Source organism: Neophocaena asiaeorientalis, unplaced genomic scaffold (assembly GCF_003031525.2).
Source record: "Neophocaena asiaeorientalis asiaeorientalis breed wild unplaced genomic scaffold, Neophocaena_asiaeorientalis_V1.1 scaffold25, whole genome shotgun sequence".
NCBI lineage: Eukaryota > Metazoa > Chordata > Mammalia > Artiodactyla > Phocoenidae > Neophocaena > Neophocaena asiaeorientalis.
This window is the reverse complement of record NW_020172492.1, coordinates 421,525-435,296: the sequence shown is the minus strand read 5'-3', so window position 1 is coordinate 435,296 and position 13,772 is coordinate 421,525. Positions and strand designations below refer to the sequence as shown.

At 38.4% G+C, this 13,772-nt stretch overlaps 1 protein-coding gene across 3 annotated transcripts in view; it reads right to left on the bottom strand.

Annotated features, from left to right (window-relative positions):
• KCNT2 (potassium sodium-activated channel subfamily T member 2) overlaps positions 1 to 13,772 on the bottom strand; it is a 360,211-nt gene that overhangs the window by 52,163 nt on the left and 294,276 nt on the right. For all 3 annotated transcript variants that reach the window (XM_024738205.1, XM_024738206.1, XM_024738207.1), the window contains one exon: positions 571 to 672. In XM_024738205.1, the coding sequence (XP_024593973.1) occupies positions 571 to 672 (102 nt within the window). The remainder of the gene's footprint in view (positions 1 to 570; positions 673 to 13,772) is intronic.

Sequence of the window (13,772 nt, the reverse complement as noted above, 5' to 3'; positions counted from 1 at the left end):
TAAAATCTCTATGAACTTCTTAGGTAAAGTTAAGAATGATAAAATGACAATGTAAAACTCTGGCATTCAGGAACAAACTGAATGGTTCTTAGGGGTTGTAAAATCTTCCTTACGTTTTTCTGAAGTAGGCAATAATTAGCAGATGTTTAAAATGTCCTTGGTTTATCAGTTTATTGACATCATTTGCTATTACTTACTAAAACAATATGTATTAGAAAGAAAGCTGTCTTTTTTTTAACCTAGTAATTGTTTCTTAGCTTTTATTGTCTAGTAATGTGCTTAGAGGAATATGCAAAATGTATTAAAATGTCACATTAAACATTGTAGGACACTGGTGTCATAGAATGCCTGATATCACTTCATAGATTATTCTGAAAAATAATTTTTTCTTACTGTGTGTTTCATAGGCACATTTATGTCATTAAATACATGAAGTAAAATATTGGATTACTTCCAGAGCCAATTTTAAGTTAACGGCTCCAAGAGAAACACTAGTTGTATTATGCATTTGATAGAACTAAAGAAAATAGAAAATAAACATTTTAGACAGATATAAGAAACACTGCATACCTGGTAAAGAAGCGTGTCCAACATACTGATACTGAACACCCTCCCGGCAGCAAAAGGCAGTCGGAACATAAAGGCCAAATTAGAACCTCGCTCTCTTTCTTTCTGTTCAGAAATTTGAAAAAGAAAAATTTGTGAGCATTCTCTATTTTATGCTTTTCTACTTACTTAAATTTTCCTAACATATGTGAAGAAAGCCATTTTTATCACGTGGTTCTTAACTATGAATGTGTCATGACTTCACTTTTAATTGTATTTTTAATGTCCCTTTACTTTTCATAACCAAGTTTTCCTGGTTAAAAATACCCAATAGTAAAGAAAGCTTAATCCTTTCATACATTAAACATTTATTTACTCTTAGTACCTATTTCTGAACAGGATTTGAAGTGACATTAATAAAAGGAACACACATAATAACATTATTTCATCAAATATAAAAAAACCTAAAGCCACATAATGTATCCTAACATCTAGAATATCTGCTTTTGAATATTCTCATATGTGAGGACAAAAAACGTAGGCAAGTAAGGGCGATCACAACCAGTGGTTCCTAGCTTTCTGTCATTCGAGTTTTAATTTACCCATCTGCCTTTAAAGTTGTGCCAACCATACCAATCTCCAGCTAAGCTTCTGTAAGTGACAAAAAAAGTGTGTGTGTTTGCGTGTGTATTACGGTGGATGAGGCTTTCTTTTGAAAAATTCTGTTGCTATTAGTGCCTGCTAATAAATGAAGGCCTAAGACCCGATGTTTGTGTAAGATTGGAAGGAATTTCTGAAGAATGAAACTTAACCTTGTACTTAAGTGGTAACCCCAAAAATGTTCGTTTCTTTTGCTGCCAACTTCCATTTAACAAGAAATTACAAGACACAGCCAAGCCAATAAAAAAATCACCCCTCGCTCTCAGAGGCAATGGGAGGAAGCCCCTGTTTCTAATGTAGCAAATTTGGGAGATCTCAAGGGAGGGGACGTCTCTGGGTCCCCCTTTTTAAGAATGGAGGGGAGGGAGCATTGCTGAAGGAAGGGGTCTTGGAGAGGACGGGGGCCACTGCTGCTGCTTGCTGTCATGATGGTACTAGAGAGCCTTGACCCCTGGGCTTCCCCTGGACAGACGGATGAGGCTGGTGCTCAGAATCAAACCTTTCAGGGAGAAACAGGAGTTATTCCACCACATCTAGGCCCATCCAGACTATAAGGACATCCTCACTTGAGATGTAGACAGAAGGAGGGATACGCAAGTGGTGCCCCCTTGGTGTCCGTGTCCATTACATCACCACGCAGTCTCTGATTTACTAGGCTTGGTGTCAAAAATGCTTCATTTGAACCGCCTCGGTGGTTAGGAGATGCCTGGAATGAGCTGTCTTCTTGCAGGGATAGGCAGGCTTTCCTGTGAATTGGGGGCCACATCTGGTTCTTAAGGTGTACTGCCAAAACCACAGATCTTCAGCCCATGTTAAAGCAAGTAGCCAAAATAAAGTGCTGAGACCCTAAGAATCTGAAGTCCAGCATCTGTCACGAGGTCAGGTGGGAAACAGCAAGACTGCTGGGCTCTACACATGGCTCATTCAGGATCTTCTTTCCCAGAACTTGGCGACGGATCTCTGTTACCTGCCTGGGATCTTCTAAGCCAAGGACCATCATCTCTGTTCATTGTTCACTCCTCTAGCTAACAAGGGGCTTGGGACACATGGCAAAGCACGATTTTATGCTCTTGCATGTTTTCTCATCCCTTAAAATTTTTAAATCAAGTTTTGTTCTTTTTTTTTTTTTTTTTTTTTTTTTTTTATTTGATGCAGACTTAGCTGCAGTGGAACTAGACAGGGAATTAATTTGTTCATGGTTAGACTCAGAGAGTCGTGGTGGTCGGGTGGTGGCGATGGAGAGGCACAGGAGAATGTTCCCAAGGTGATCATACATGGGGCTGGGGTGGGTGGGAGGCAGGGAGTGCGCAGTGGCTGCACAGACGGAGATCCGAGGAGCCGGACACACTGAGCACGTTCCAGCTGTAGAGGAAGATGTGGTCTCAAATACTGTTCAAAAATCAAGTCGGAGGAAGACTGAGAAAAGCCATAATTTAGTGATTAGAACATGATTCCAACTCCGGCCTCTCCTCTGCTCTCTCAGTGTGAAACCGTCTAGTTTTTGGCTTTAAATATCTCATCTTAGGACTTCTAAACCCATACATTAGCATTCACATCTTTCCCAAAGTTCAGTTACAGCTATCAGCCTGAATAGTTTTTTTTTTTTTCCAATTAGACAACTTTTACTAAATGAGAAAACTACATTTAAAATGTGTTTTAAAACAAAATGGAATTAGAAAAAAAGACATATGCATTTGAAAGAAGGTTGTACTGTGCTGAAAATCAAATCTCTTGCAGTAATACAATACGCCAATTCTTAAAACGTAAGTCAACAGAATTCTCAATTTAACATTTTCAAAGACGATATTAAGGTCAAGAATTTCACATCTATGGTAGCACTTATAGAAGGGCACTTATAAATATGATGTCCATCCCTGTGAAGCTTACACATTTGACAACGCTCAATAAAAGCTTTTAGAATCACATCCAAAAGTGCTGCATGCAAAGCATCACAAATCTGTGTCCTGTAAGTTCTCCTTCTAACATCTGTATGTTGACTTTTCTACTCCTGTCATTGGTTAATACTACCCTTAAAAAAAAAAAGAGAGAACAGGAAAAGAAATGCTGCAATAAACCCTTGGTCATGTACAGAAATTACTGCTACTATAGTTCACTACAAAGCATGTCTATACAATACCATATGAACTTTGATCATGAATATCTTTCTGTAAACATAATCTCATGCTTTACTAAAATGAATTTCTCATCATGCTGAATAATCGCCTAACTAGTTAATCAAAGGTACTGACTAGTCAATCAGAGAATCTCTGACCCCCATCTCCGCATCCCTCTCCCCAGTCCATCCATTAAATTTCCAAACTCCAGCATTTATCCTTAGAATTATCTTAGAATTATTCCCCTCTTTGCATCCTACTGCTACAGTACTTGCTGGGGCTTAAACCGACTATTAATTTGCCAATCTCTAGTCTTTTGTAACACCCAGTCATCCAACACGATGCTGCCAATTCATATACAAACAATTGCAATAATGTAAATTTTTGTTCATAAATCTAAAATCAGTTTACTCTAAGATTCAGACTTTCTTGCGGAATACATGCCTGGAGAACTCAAAGGCAAGATTTCTGTGAAAAAGCAACATATCCTCATGAAAAGAGCTTGTCCTAAGAATTTCCTGACAAAAACTTGAGTCTATGGTAAGCTCAGTGGATCAGAGGCAGGGTGATCTTTGGCATATAGCGGTTTCTTTCACTCACAATTATCCCTGCTCAATGATTTACTGACGGAGAAGATACATTTCCTAAATCCAGTGGGTTGTTCTCTAATTTTAATAAAGGTTTAACCAATATTTCAAATGTTCTCTTTTATTATATACCTACATTTACATAGATGCTTCAGTTAAATTACATTACGTAGCACATTTAATTTAAAAAAATTTTGGTTCAGTTACATTTTCATACACTGTATTTTCCAAATACAGAAATATTCTTTTACCTTCAGGGCTTACACTGAAGGAAAGGTACTCTCTTCCTTTTTCCACACATCTGAATCCTATTGATAAGTATCATTTTATAAGTCATTCATTATTAAAGGTTCCAATCAAACATTAACTCATTCATTTATTTACTAAATTAGTCAGTTAACAAATACGTGTTGACAAGTCTACTCTACATAGGGCATTATCCTTAGTGCTAGGCATACAGAATCCCTGTATAGAACTCATAAATTCTGTTAATATAGAATTATTATGCATTGAATATGGACCAGGCACTAGTAAACAAATATGGATACTTTCCTTGCCTACAAGAACTCACAAACTGTGAGTGATACCAAAAACAAACAGGGAAGACACCGGGGTGAGAATATGCAACAAGACAGGGGTAGGTGCTTGGGTAGCACGTAGGAAGGGCGTCTACCGTAGTCTTCTGGTGGAAAAGTCAAGAGACTGAATTAGAAGTGATGTCTAAGTGGAGACGCAAATATGAGTAGAAATTAGCCAGTAAATTTGGGAAGGGCAGGTGTTAAGCAGAAAGTTATAAACAAAAGGTTCAGCATATGCTAGAAGCTGGATAGGAATAAAGCTTAAAAGACTTGAGGAGCTATAAGCAATTCTGTTTGAATACAGCATTGAGTGTGAGTGTACGGGCTGGAAGAGCAGGTCAGAAGTGAGACTGGAACAGAAGCCAGGAATTAGATGTTAAAGTTCCAGGACACTTGTGAAGAAAAAGGATGTTATCAAGAATTACACTGAAAAACAAGGGTGAAAATTGGGACAGCTCCAGGAAAAATAGGATATAAGATGAACCCATTTTGAAATCATGTTAACAATTTTGAATTGTATCTTAAGTGTAATGAGAAAAAACTTACATATTTTTTAAGAGGAGGAGTGATATGGCCACATTTCTAGAATGGTCATTCTGGTGACAATATGGAAAATGGACTGGAAATGGGGAGGTGGCACTGGGAGACCAAGCAAGTTAAACGAGGGTGTTAAGGCAGCAATTCTAGTGAGAAATGAAGGTTTACAGAAACAGATCTTCTTCAAATATATTTAGACATCAGACATTAAATTTGAGGGGATTTTTGACTGAATTGGGTAGTAGAGAGAAGATGAAGATGATACCCCACTTTCTGGATAACTGGGTGGATAAGTGTGCCCTTCTGTAAAAAAAGGAAATGTGGAAGAAGAGAAGACTGTAAGTTAATTTGGACTTGAGTTTCAAGGTTAGTAGAAAAGTCCAATTGCTAAAAATATGGATCCAACAGACAGTATAACACACAGTGGTTTGGAGCTTGGATTCTACAGACACACAAGGTGACCAGTCAAGTATTGCCACTTCTGGTTGGATGATCTCATACAAGTTACTTAAGCCCCTTCTTCCTCTGTTTCATCACCTGTGAAATGGGGTTCATATTGGTGATGACATTGCATTGTCATTCTAATAAATATACAAGATAAAACATCTAAAAGTATTATGTATAGTAAGCACTTACTGTCTTCTATTACTAGTAATTCTTCAAACACATCAAATGATGCATCACCTTGTGGACTTGATATTGCTTGCTTTCTTCCTGTACTGATACTTCCAAGTTTTGACTGGGCTGGTCTGGTGTTATCATTATAGCTCAAATATCACCTCCCCAAAGAGACCTTACTTTATCACCTTATTTAAAGTAGGCGTTCCCCAGTTACTTTTGAATATAACCCTGTTATGACTTTCAGAGATCTTCTGAAATCTATAATTCCTTGTTTATTTTTTTATTAGTTAACTGTTGGTCTGAGGTAGCTCAGTGAGTCCCAGAACAATGCCTAACACAATGCCTGGCACACAGTCAATGAAATTTATTGAACAAATGAATAAATCCTTTCCACTTATAATAGTTGCCTACATCTAGTGAAAATTTGTTGCATAAAGTTGAAAACATTTATATTAAGAGGGAGGAAGGAAACCCTTTGAGGTTTACTCAATATCCCTTCTTCTCACTTTGGTTCTTTAGGTTTGAAGATGGAAAAACTACAATGTTTGTGTTATATAAATTTCTCTGACTTTAGTATTTCTTTTGACTATTGTGTGTTATAAAATACAATAGTAAATATTTCTATGATTGCTTCGAGTATAAATATATAATACCTTTTTATCAGACATATTGTATTTGCTTCCTTAGTAGAATTCTAGATTCAACTGAAGCTTCCATGATGATTTTGTGTTTTCCTAACAACCACTTACCTAAAAATACCTAAAAGAAATCTGAGAAATCCAAATCAATATTAAAAGATCCCAGACACTTTAATACCCTTGGTCTTACCTATTTCTTTCATTTGGTTTGTTATCATGAACATATGCTTTTTCTGGAAGAAGGGATCTGTTTCTGGCAGAAACTGTGTTTTTTTTTAAACTGTGTCCATCCAGTACCATATGGAATAGATGATAAAATTATTGGACTTAGCAGAACGGTGTGGGAGGTGAAAAAAAGTCAAGAATTTTATTGGCATAAATTAACGGTTTCTATCCGTATTTTCTCAGCGATTGGCTTTTCCCACCATTCATCCTACTTGACCTTCTTTACACTGTTTGACATAACGTCTTCTTTTTTTTCCCTCTTTTCCTCCCTCTTTCTCCCTGTCCCTACCCTAGTTCACCAACAACCCTCAAATCCTATTTCCAAATTCTCAGGTCCTGGGCAAACTAACTCTGCCTTTCCTCTCACAAAACTGCTTGCCGAGGGAGTGGCCTTTTGAATGCAAATACAGAAAATCCTTATATTAAAATACCAAAGCCTTCAATGAGTTGCTAGTGTTTTATGTATCCTGTTTACAGAGCCTTCCCCAGAAAGAGACTCATCTCTACAGAAGGTACCCCATCACAGGGGCTCTGCATAGCAGCTCTGAGATGCGCTGGCTCTTCCAGAACAGGTTTCCTATCAGAGCCTCTCAATGAAGTGTGTGCTTGGGAACTGAGGAGAGGACCCTGGGCCATCGGTGGCTTTAAATCAATCTCTCTTTCTCTTTCTTTCATCGCTCCTCTTTTTATATTGCAAACAGAAAGAGGAGGCGATTCTAGTAATAAAGAGCATTTCTCTCTGCCTGTTCACTTTTCTTCTTACTGGAAAGAGTAGGTTCCCACTACACCCATGCACACACACACGTACACAAACACACACACACACACACACACACACACACACACGCACACGCACATCTGTTCCAGTCTAAGTGGCAGCTTAGAGGGGGTGCATTTGATGGACACTCAGGGAGTCCACCTTGTTTATGAGGACTCAGGCTAACTCAGACCCACGTCCCAAAAAACCCTTGAGTCAACCCAAGGCAAGTTCATGCTGAAGGAGTTTGGGGTGTGCGGGACCCTCTTCCTTATCTTAGAGAGGAATGCAGGGTCTTCTAAGCAATGTTATTATCCTCCTACACTAAAATACAAGTGGTCCTTGCCTTATAAATAGGGTGATTCTATAGTTAACCATCCAAATCAGGACATCTTGACAGGAGCTCCTAGTACTTATACTGAGACAGTAGCCATACACTAGGAGTGATGGGCAAAACTGGACTTCAACCACGCCACTTATATGTTAGAAATATGTGTTTTACAAACAATACACACAAATGGCTTCCTGCACCCTGTTCTCCCGTGAAGGCCCTGATGCTCCTGAGAATTGAGAAATTTGGAAAAGTGGAAGCTTCTGAAAGACATGTAGGTTCAGAAATAAAGAAAGAAAGGATGTTGAAGGATTAAACGTGAATTTTGGTGTGTGGGGGGGCATAAACATTCAGCCTGTGACAACTTTGAAACTATTGTGTGAAATCATAATACTACGCACACTCTTTTTTTCTTTTTTTCTTTTTTTTGGCTGTGCTGCACAGCTTGCAGGATCTTACTTCCTGGACCGGGTATTGAACCCAGGCCCTATCAGTGAAAGCGCCGAGTGCTAACCACTGGACTTCACTACGCACATTCTTAATAGATACATTTGTACATTAAAATAGTTATCCATCTATAAATTACATATCATCACTCCTCTAGAGTAGATCTGGCAGTGCTTTACTACATTTAAAAGCAATAGAAACTAATTAGCATTATCAAATTCTTCCTGGACCAATATGGGGGAAGGTAAATATTTTCTTAAAAATTGGATAAGAAATTTTCCTAATGAATCCGGAAGATAGCACCAAACTCTCCCTCATCATTATAGCACTTAGATTATGAATAAAAAGTAGTCCAAGTTGTTTGGACAGAAAAAAAAAGAATACAGCAATGTGTTTTTGTTTGTTCCGATATATCTGTCTCCCGTCAAATTACAAATTCTATGTGTTTTATTCAAATTCATAACTTCTAGCATTGAGGAAGGCATATGGCTCATAGTAGGTGCTCAGAGAATATTTAGTGGCTTGAATTTAAATTGAGAATATGTAAAATTTTGCCTTCTGGCTTTAAGACGGCGAATATGTTAAAAAGTAAATGATATTCTTGCCTGTTTCTCCTGGAATATATCTCCAATGTGTATTATTTTGCTCTACCACTGACTACATTAGCAATATATGATTTATAGCCATGACTGTTTCTATTCTGACACTCATTCTCTAACACCAACAGGGTGTCCTACAATTCAATCCTGACGCTCACTACTCAGAGTTGGCTCAGACCCCCAAGGCTGCTCTCATTTCAGCCACCATCTCCAAGTCCTTGGTGTCTCCAAACCAACAGCACTTCTTCTCCATCCAGCTACAAATCTGGGGCTTCCCATAACAGCCTCAGTTTCAATAATTTTCCAGAATGCTCACAGAATGTGTGAAAGTGCTATACTTAATGATTATCATCTTAATATAAAGAATGCAAATGAACAACAGATGAAAAGGCACACAGGGCAAGTCTGGGAGGGTCCCGAGCACAGAAGCTTCTGTCTCCATGGAGTCTGAGGGCACCACCTTCCCGGTACATCAATATGTTCACCAATCAGGAAGCTCTCAAGCCTCATTCTTCAGAGTTTTATCAAAGTTTCATGATGTAGGCATGATTAATTAACTCATTAACCATATGATTAAACCCAATCTCCAGCCCCTTTCCCCTCCCTGGAAGCAGGGAGGTGAGGAGGTACTGAAAGTTTCAATCTTCAAGGCCCCTCCATGAGTTGCCTTGTTAACATAAAATCAGGCATGGTTGAAAGGTATGAATAATAGAAGACACTCCTATCACTTAGGAAATTCCAAGAGTTTTTGAAGTGCTGTGTCGGGAACTACAGACAGAGACCAATTATTATTTTTTATTATACCGTATTATTCATCTCACTTTTTCATTACCTTTCTTCTTACATCAATGTGTAATTACCATATGATTGCTAAAGTGTAATTATGATCATCACAGCAATTCAAAAGCAATTTTTAAAAAGCAGTCTTGAAGCAAATTGCACCATAAGCATGAATAAAATTCATTTTTATGAAATGCATCAAAATAAGAGAAATGAAATAAGTCTTTAGAGGGAGATGAGACAAAAAATTTCTCTTTTTTTTCTATTGTTGTTTTCCTATCTTCCGGTTCCTTGTTACCCGTCACATTTCCCATCTTTGCTTAGCTCTCATACTGTGTTTCTGCTGCCCACTACATCAGATTTTTAGGAGAAGTGTCAATGACCCAATGACCAATGACTGAACATGGGAAGTACGGTTGGTCCTGTGTATCTGCAGGTTCCACACCTGCCAATTCCACCAACCACAGACTGAAAATACTGGAGAAAAAAAATTCCAGAAAGTTCCTAAAAGCAAAACCTGAATTTGCCACCTACTGGCAACTATTTACATAGAACTTACATTGTGTTAGGTATTATAAGTAATCTAGAGATGATTGAAAGTACACAGGAGGGTGTGCGTAAGTGATACGCAGACACTACACCACCATTTTATATAAGGGACTTGAGCATCCTCAGATTTTGGTCCCTGCTGGGGTGGGGGTGGGGTGAGAAGGGAGGGGTCCTGAAACCAATCCCCCATGGATACCAAGGGACGACTCTACTTTTGAGTAAACAGTAGCAGTAAGGTAATGTCAATATCCAAGACAAGAAAGATAATGTAATAGAAAATAAAACAACTCAGCAACAATGAAAGAATAATCAGATGAAAAAAATACAAACTAAAGCATGATGGTCTGGTCCATTAGGAAGTTATTACTGTGGATATTCTTCAGTGAGTTGTCGCTTCCAGAGAAACCTTGAAGAGTATTCCTTCATTAGCAATGGCAACGACATATCTACGAGAATGCAAGGTCTACCAAGAACACATCAGCTACCAGGCTGAATGCAGGCTAACCTTCCATACTCATTCTTGCAAATCCTATCACTTCTTCAATTTGAATGACAACCACAATCAGTTTCCTAATACTAAAACTACCTCCCTGTGCTTAGAATACAAATATAGGAAGATGATTACTTTAAACAGTAAACTAACTGTGTACGTATAAGTGATAAGAAGCACTGATGAGAAATGAACAGTTACCATTATCACTGATGGCATGTGTGTGAGATTGCCAGGGCTGCCGTAAGGAAGTATCATAAACTGAGTGGATTAAACAACAGAAACTTATTGCCTCTCAGTTCTGCATGCTCAAAGTCTGAAATCAAGGTGTTGGCACTTTTTGGTTCCTTCTGAGGACTGTAAGTGAAGGTTCTCTTCCAGGTCTCTCTCCTTGGCTTGTGGATGGCTGTCTTCCCTTTAAATGTGTCTGTCTCTGTGTCCAACTTTACCCTTTTTACAAGGATTGCCAGTCATTTTGGATTAGGGTCCACCCCAATGGCCTTCTTCAACTTGCTTATCTCTGTAAAAACCCTACCTTCAAATAATGTCACCTTCTGAGGTAGTGGAGGTTAGGACACCAACACATCTTTTTTGGTGGGTGGAGGGACATAATTCAACCCACAATAGCACAACAGTCTAAAACATTTCTATGTGACGATCCTATTTCAATGGATAAAAATGATAATAAGTGAATTAAAAAAGGATTTTCCATGGTTTTATAGCATTCAAACCATTGGTTTCAATTCCACTTCCCCTAACTCCTCTGTTCCTAATAATTAGGTAATGTATTGATTTTTTGTATTCTTCTTGGGAAATATCTAGAAGATGCAAGGGTAAACATAAATCTAAAAAAAAATGAATTTCCCCGATGCCAAAAAAGAAAGAAAACTCCCCTCTCCCACTTCTTCTTCCTAGAGAGTTTCCTTAAAAATAACTTGGAATTGTAAATCCTTTCCATGTCTCTTTGAGATGGATACAAAGTCTGAATAACTTTGGAACTATCTTTTTGAAATGTGAATGTAATGTATCCTGTCTCTCTCTTTGGGAGCTTAGCCTAGGTGCCTGGCTCCAAGTTGTAACCTTTTGCTTGCTACAAAGTTAGAAGACATTTTATTTTTCCTTTGGATCAAGACAGTTAACATGTATGTAAATGACTGTATCTGCCTGGCTATATAAAAGGATAAGATGTCTTTCTTTCTTTGCAATGTCTTTAGTGGATTGCTGAGATGCATATCAATCACAGTCTGGTTTAATGCTTATTCAAACAAAACTTTTCTACATTTCTGAAGAGGACTTCTAGGTTGGATGAGGATTTTATTTTTCATTAATTCCCCAAAAGAGATCAAAATCTCATTTCGTTCTTCTTTTTCCCTCGTGCAGTAGATACACAATAATATAGACACACACATTTACCAACATGAAAATCTCTTCCACAATTATGACCTTACATCAACTGATCTGGAATAAAACTGAATACACACAATAGAATATTTATTAGTGATGATGTTGACAATAGTAATTTATAATTATGAGTTTAGGGCTATTTATTTGAGTACTGATTATATGCCAAAACTGGGCTAAATATTGTGACTAGATTGTGTGGTGTGATCTTGGCAATGACCCTATCATTTGGCTATTACCACTATTTTCCAGAGACAAATCCCAAGGCTACAAACGTGTCATAGATTTATCCAGGTTCCAATCCTACAAAGTAGTAGAGCCTGTCTTCTTCATCATGGGGTGAGCCTCCCTCTCTTGTCATGGAGGAGACTGTACCACACCAGGCCAGCATGGGTTCCACTGGATTCCCATCCGTGGGTTTGCCTTTGGATTCTCAGCCATTCAGCTGTGATTCCCACCCTTTCCATGCTGTTAAAGCAGTTTGACATAAGGGATGCTTTCTAAACATGAATGGCTTTAAGTTTCTCTTACTGCACTCACTCAATGACACTGAGCAGGATACTGCCTTTTGTTTTTCAGTCTCCTAGACCTTCCCTGAATTCCAAAGGGCAGATTCACTTACTAATTAGGGGAGTGAGGGAATGCAGAAAGAAGCAATTGTGCTCCATTTATAGCTATTATAAAATACTGGCTATATTCCCCCTGTTATCCATAAATCTTTACAGCTTTTTTTATACCTATAGTTTCTCTTAATCCCCTAACCCTATATAGCCCCTCCCTCCTTCCCTCTCCCCACTGGCAACCACTAGCTTGTTCTCTATATCTGTGAGTCTGCTTCTTTTTTTTTTGTTTTTTTTGTTTGTTTGTTTTTTCTTTTTTTGTTATATTCACTAGTTTGTATAACCTTTAAAAACTGCGAATCACTGTATTGTATATCAAGTATACTTCAATAAAGAAAGGAAAAGAAAAGAAAAAAGGCAAGGAAAGAGCAGAAAAGAGTAGTACAGCAATGGGGCCTGCTCGTGGTTCCTCCTTGGGGGATGTACAAAACATCTACATACATATCTCTGAGCTCCCACCCTGGTGGAGGATGGTAACTTCAGGCAGACCATAAGCTCGTGAACCCAGACTGGTTGGAATGAGAAGGTTGATGATTGAGATTCCTGGAATACCACCTCCAACCAATCAGAGGAGAGTAACACACCCTGCAGCCCCCTCCCCAAATTTTGCCTAGAAAATGTCTTCCCCCAAAACCATGAGAGAGTTCAGGTCTTTAGAGCACTTGTTGCCCCGTTCTCCTTGCTTGGCCCTTTCTCTGCTCCAAACTCTGACCTTTCAGTGTATTTGGCCTCACTGTGTGTTGGGCACAACAGTTATTTAATCTGTCTTAAACTCTGTTTCCTCATCTGGAAGCAGTGCCTAGCAACAAGGTAACTATGCCTATAAAGGGGCGGTGGCAAGGCTCCACCAACACAATGTATGTGACCAGCGTTGAAGATGGAAACCATAAGACAAGAGTACCTCACTCTGTGAGTACCTCACAGACAAGAAAGAAGTGACCTCACTCAACAGTACGTCACCCAGGAATCAGGACAGTGCCCGACGTAACAGGTAATCAAAATAAAATGAAGTGAAAGAAAAAAACTAACCAAAAAAAATGTAAGCCATCCTTATCTCTATTTTATAAATATTATTACAAACAATAAAGATGGCATAGATTTAACACATTTTCACATGTATAAGATTGGATCTTATTTTTTTCTCTTACATCGAATTCTCCCAGTACACTAGTATCAAGTACACCTGGAATGCAAAATCCATTTATCCCCACACTCAGCCTGGGTACTGAGAAGAAAACCACACTTTTCTGTGCCCATAACATGACTTTGCAACAACGCTACTGTCTTCCTTA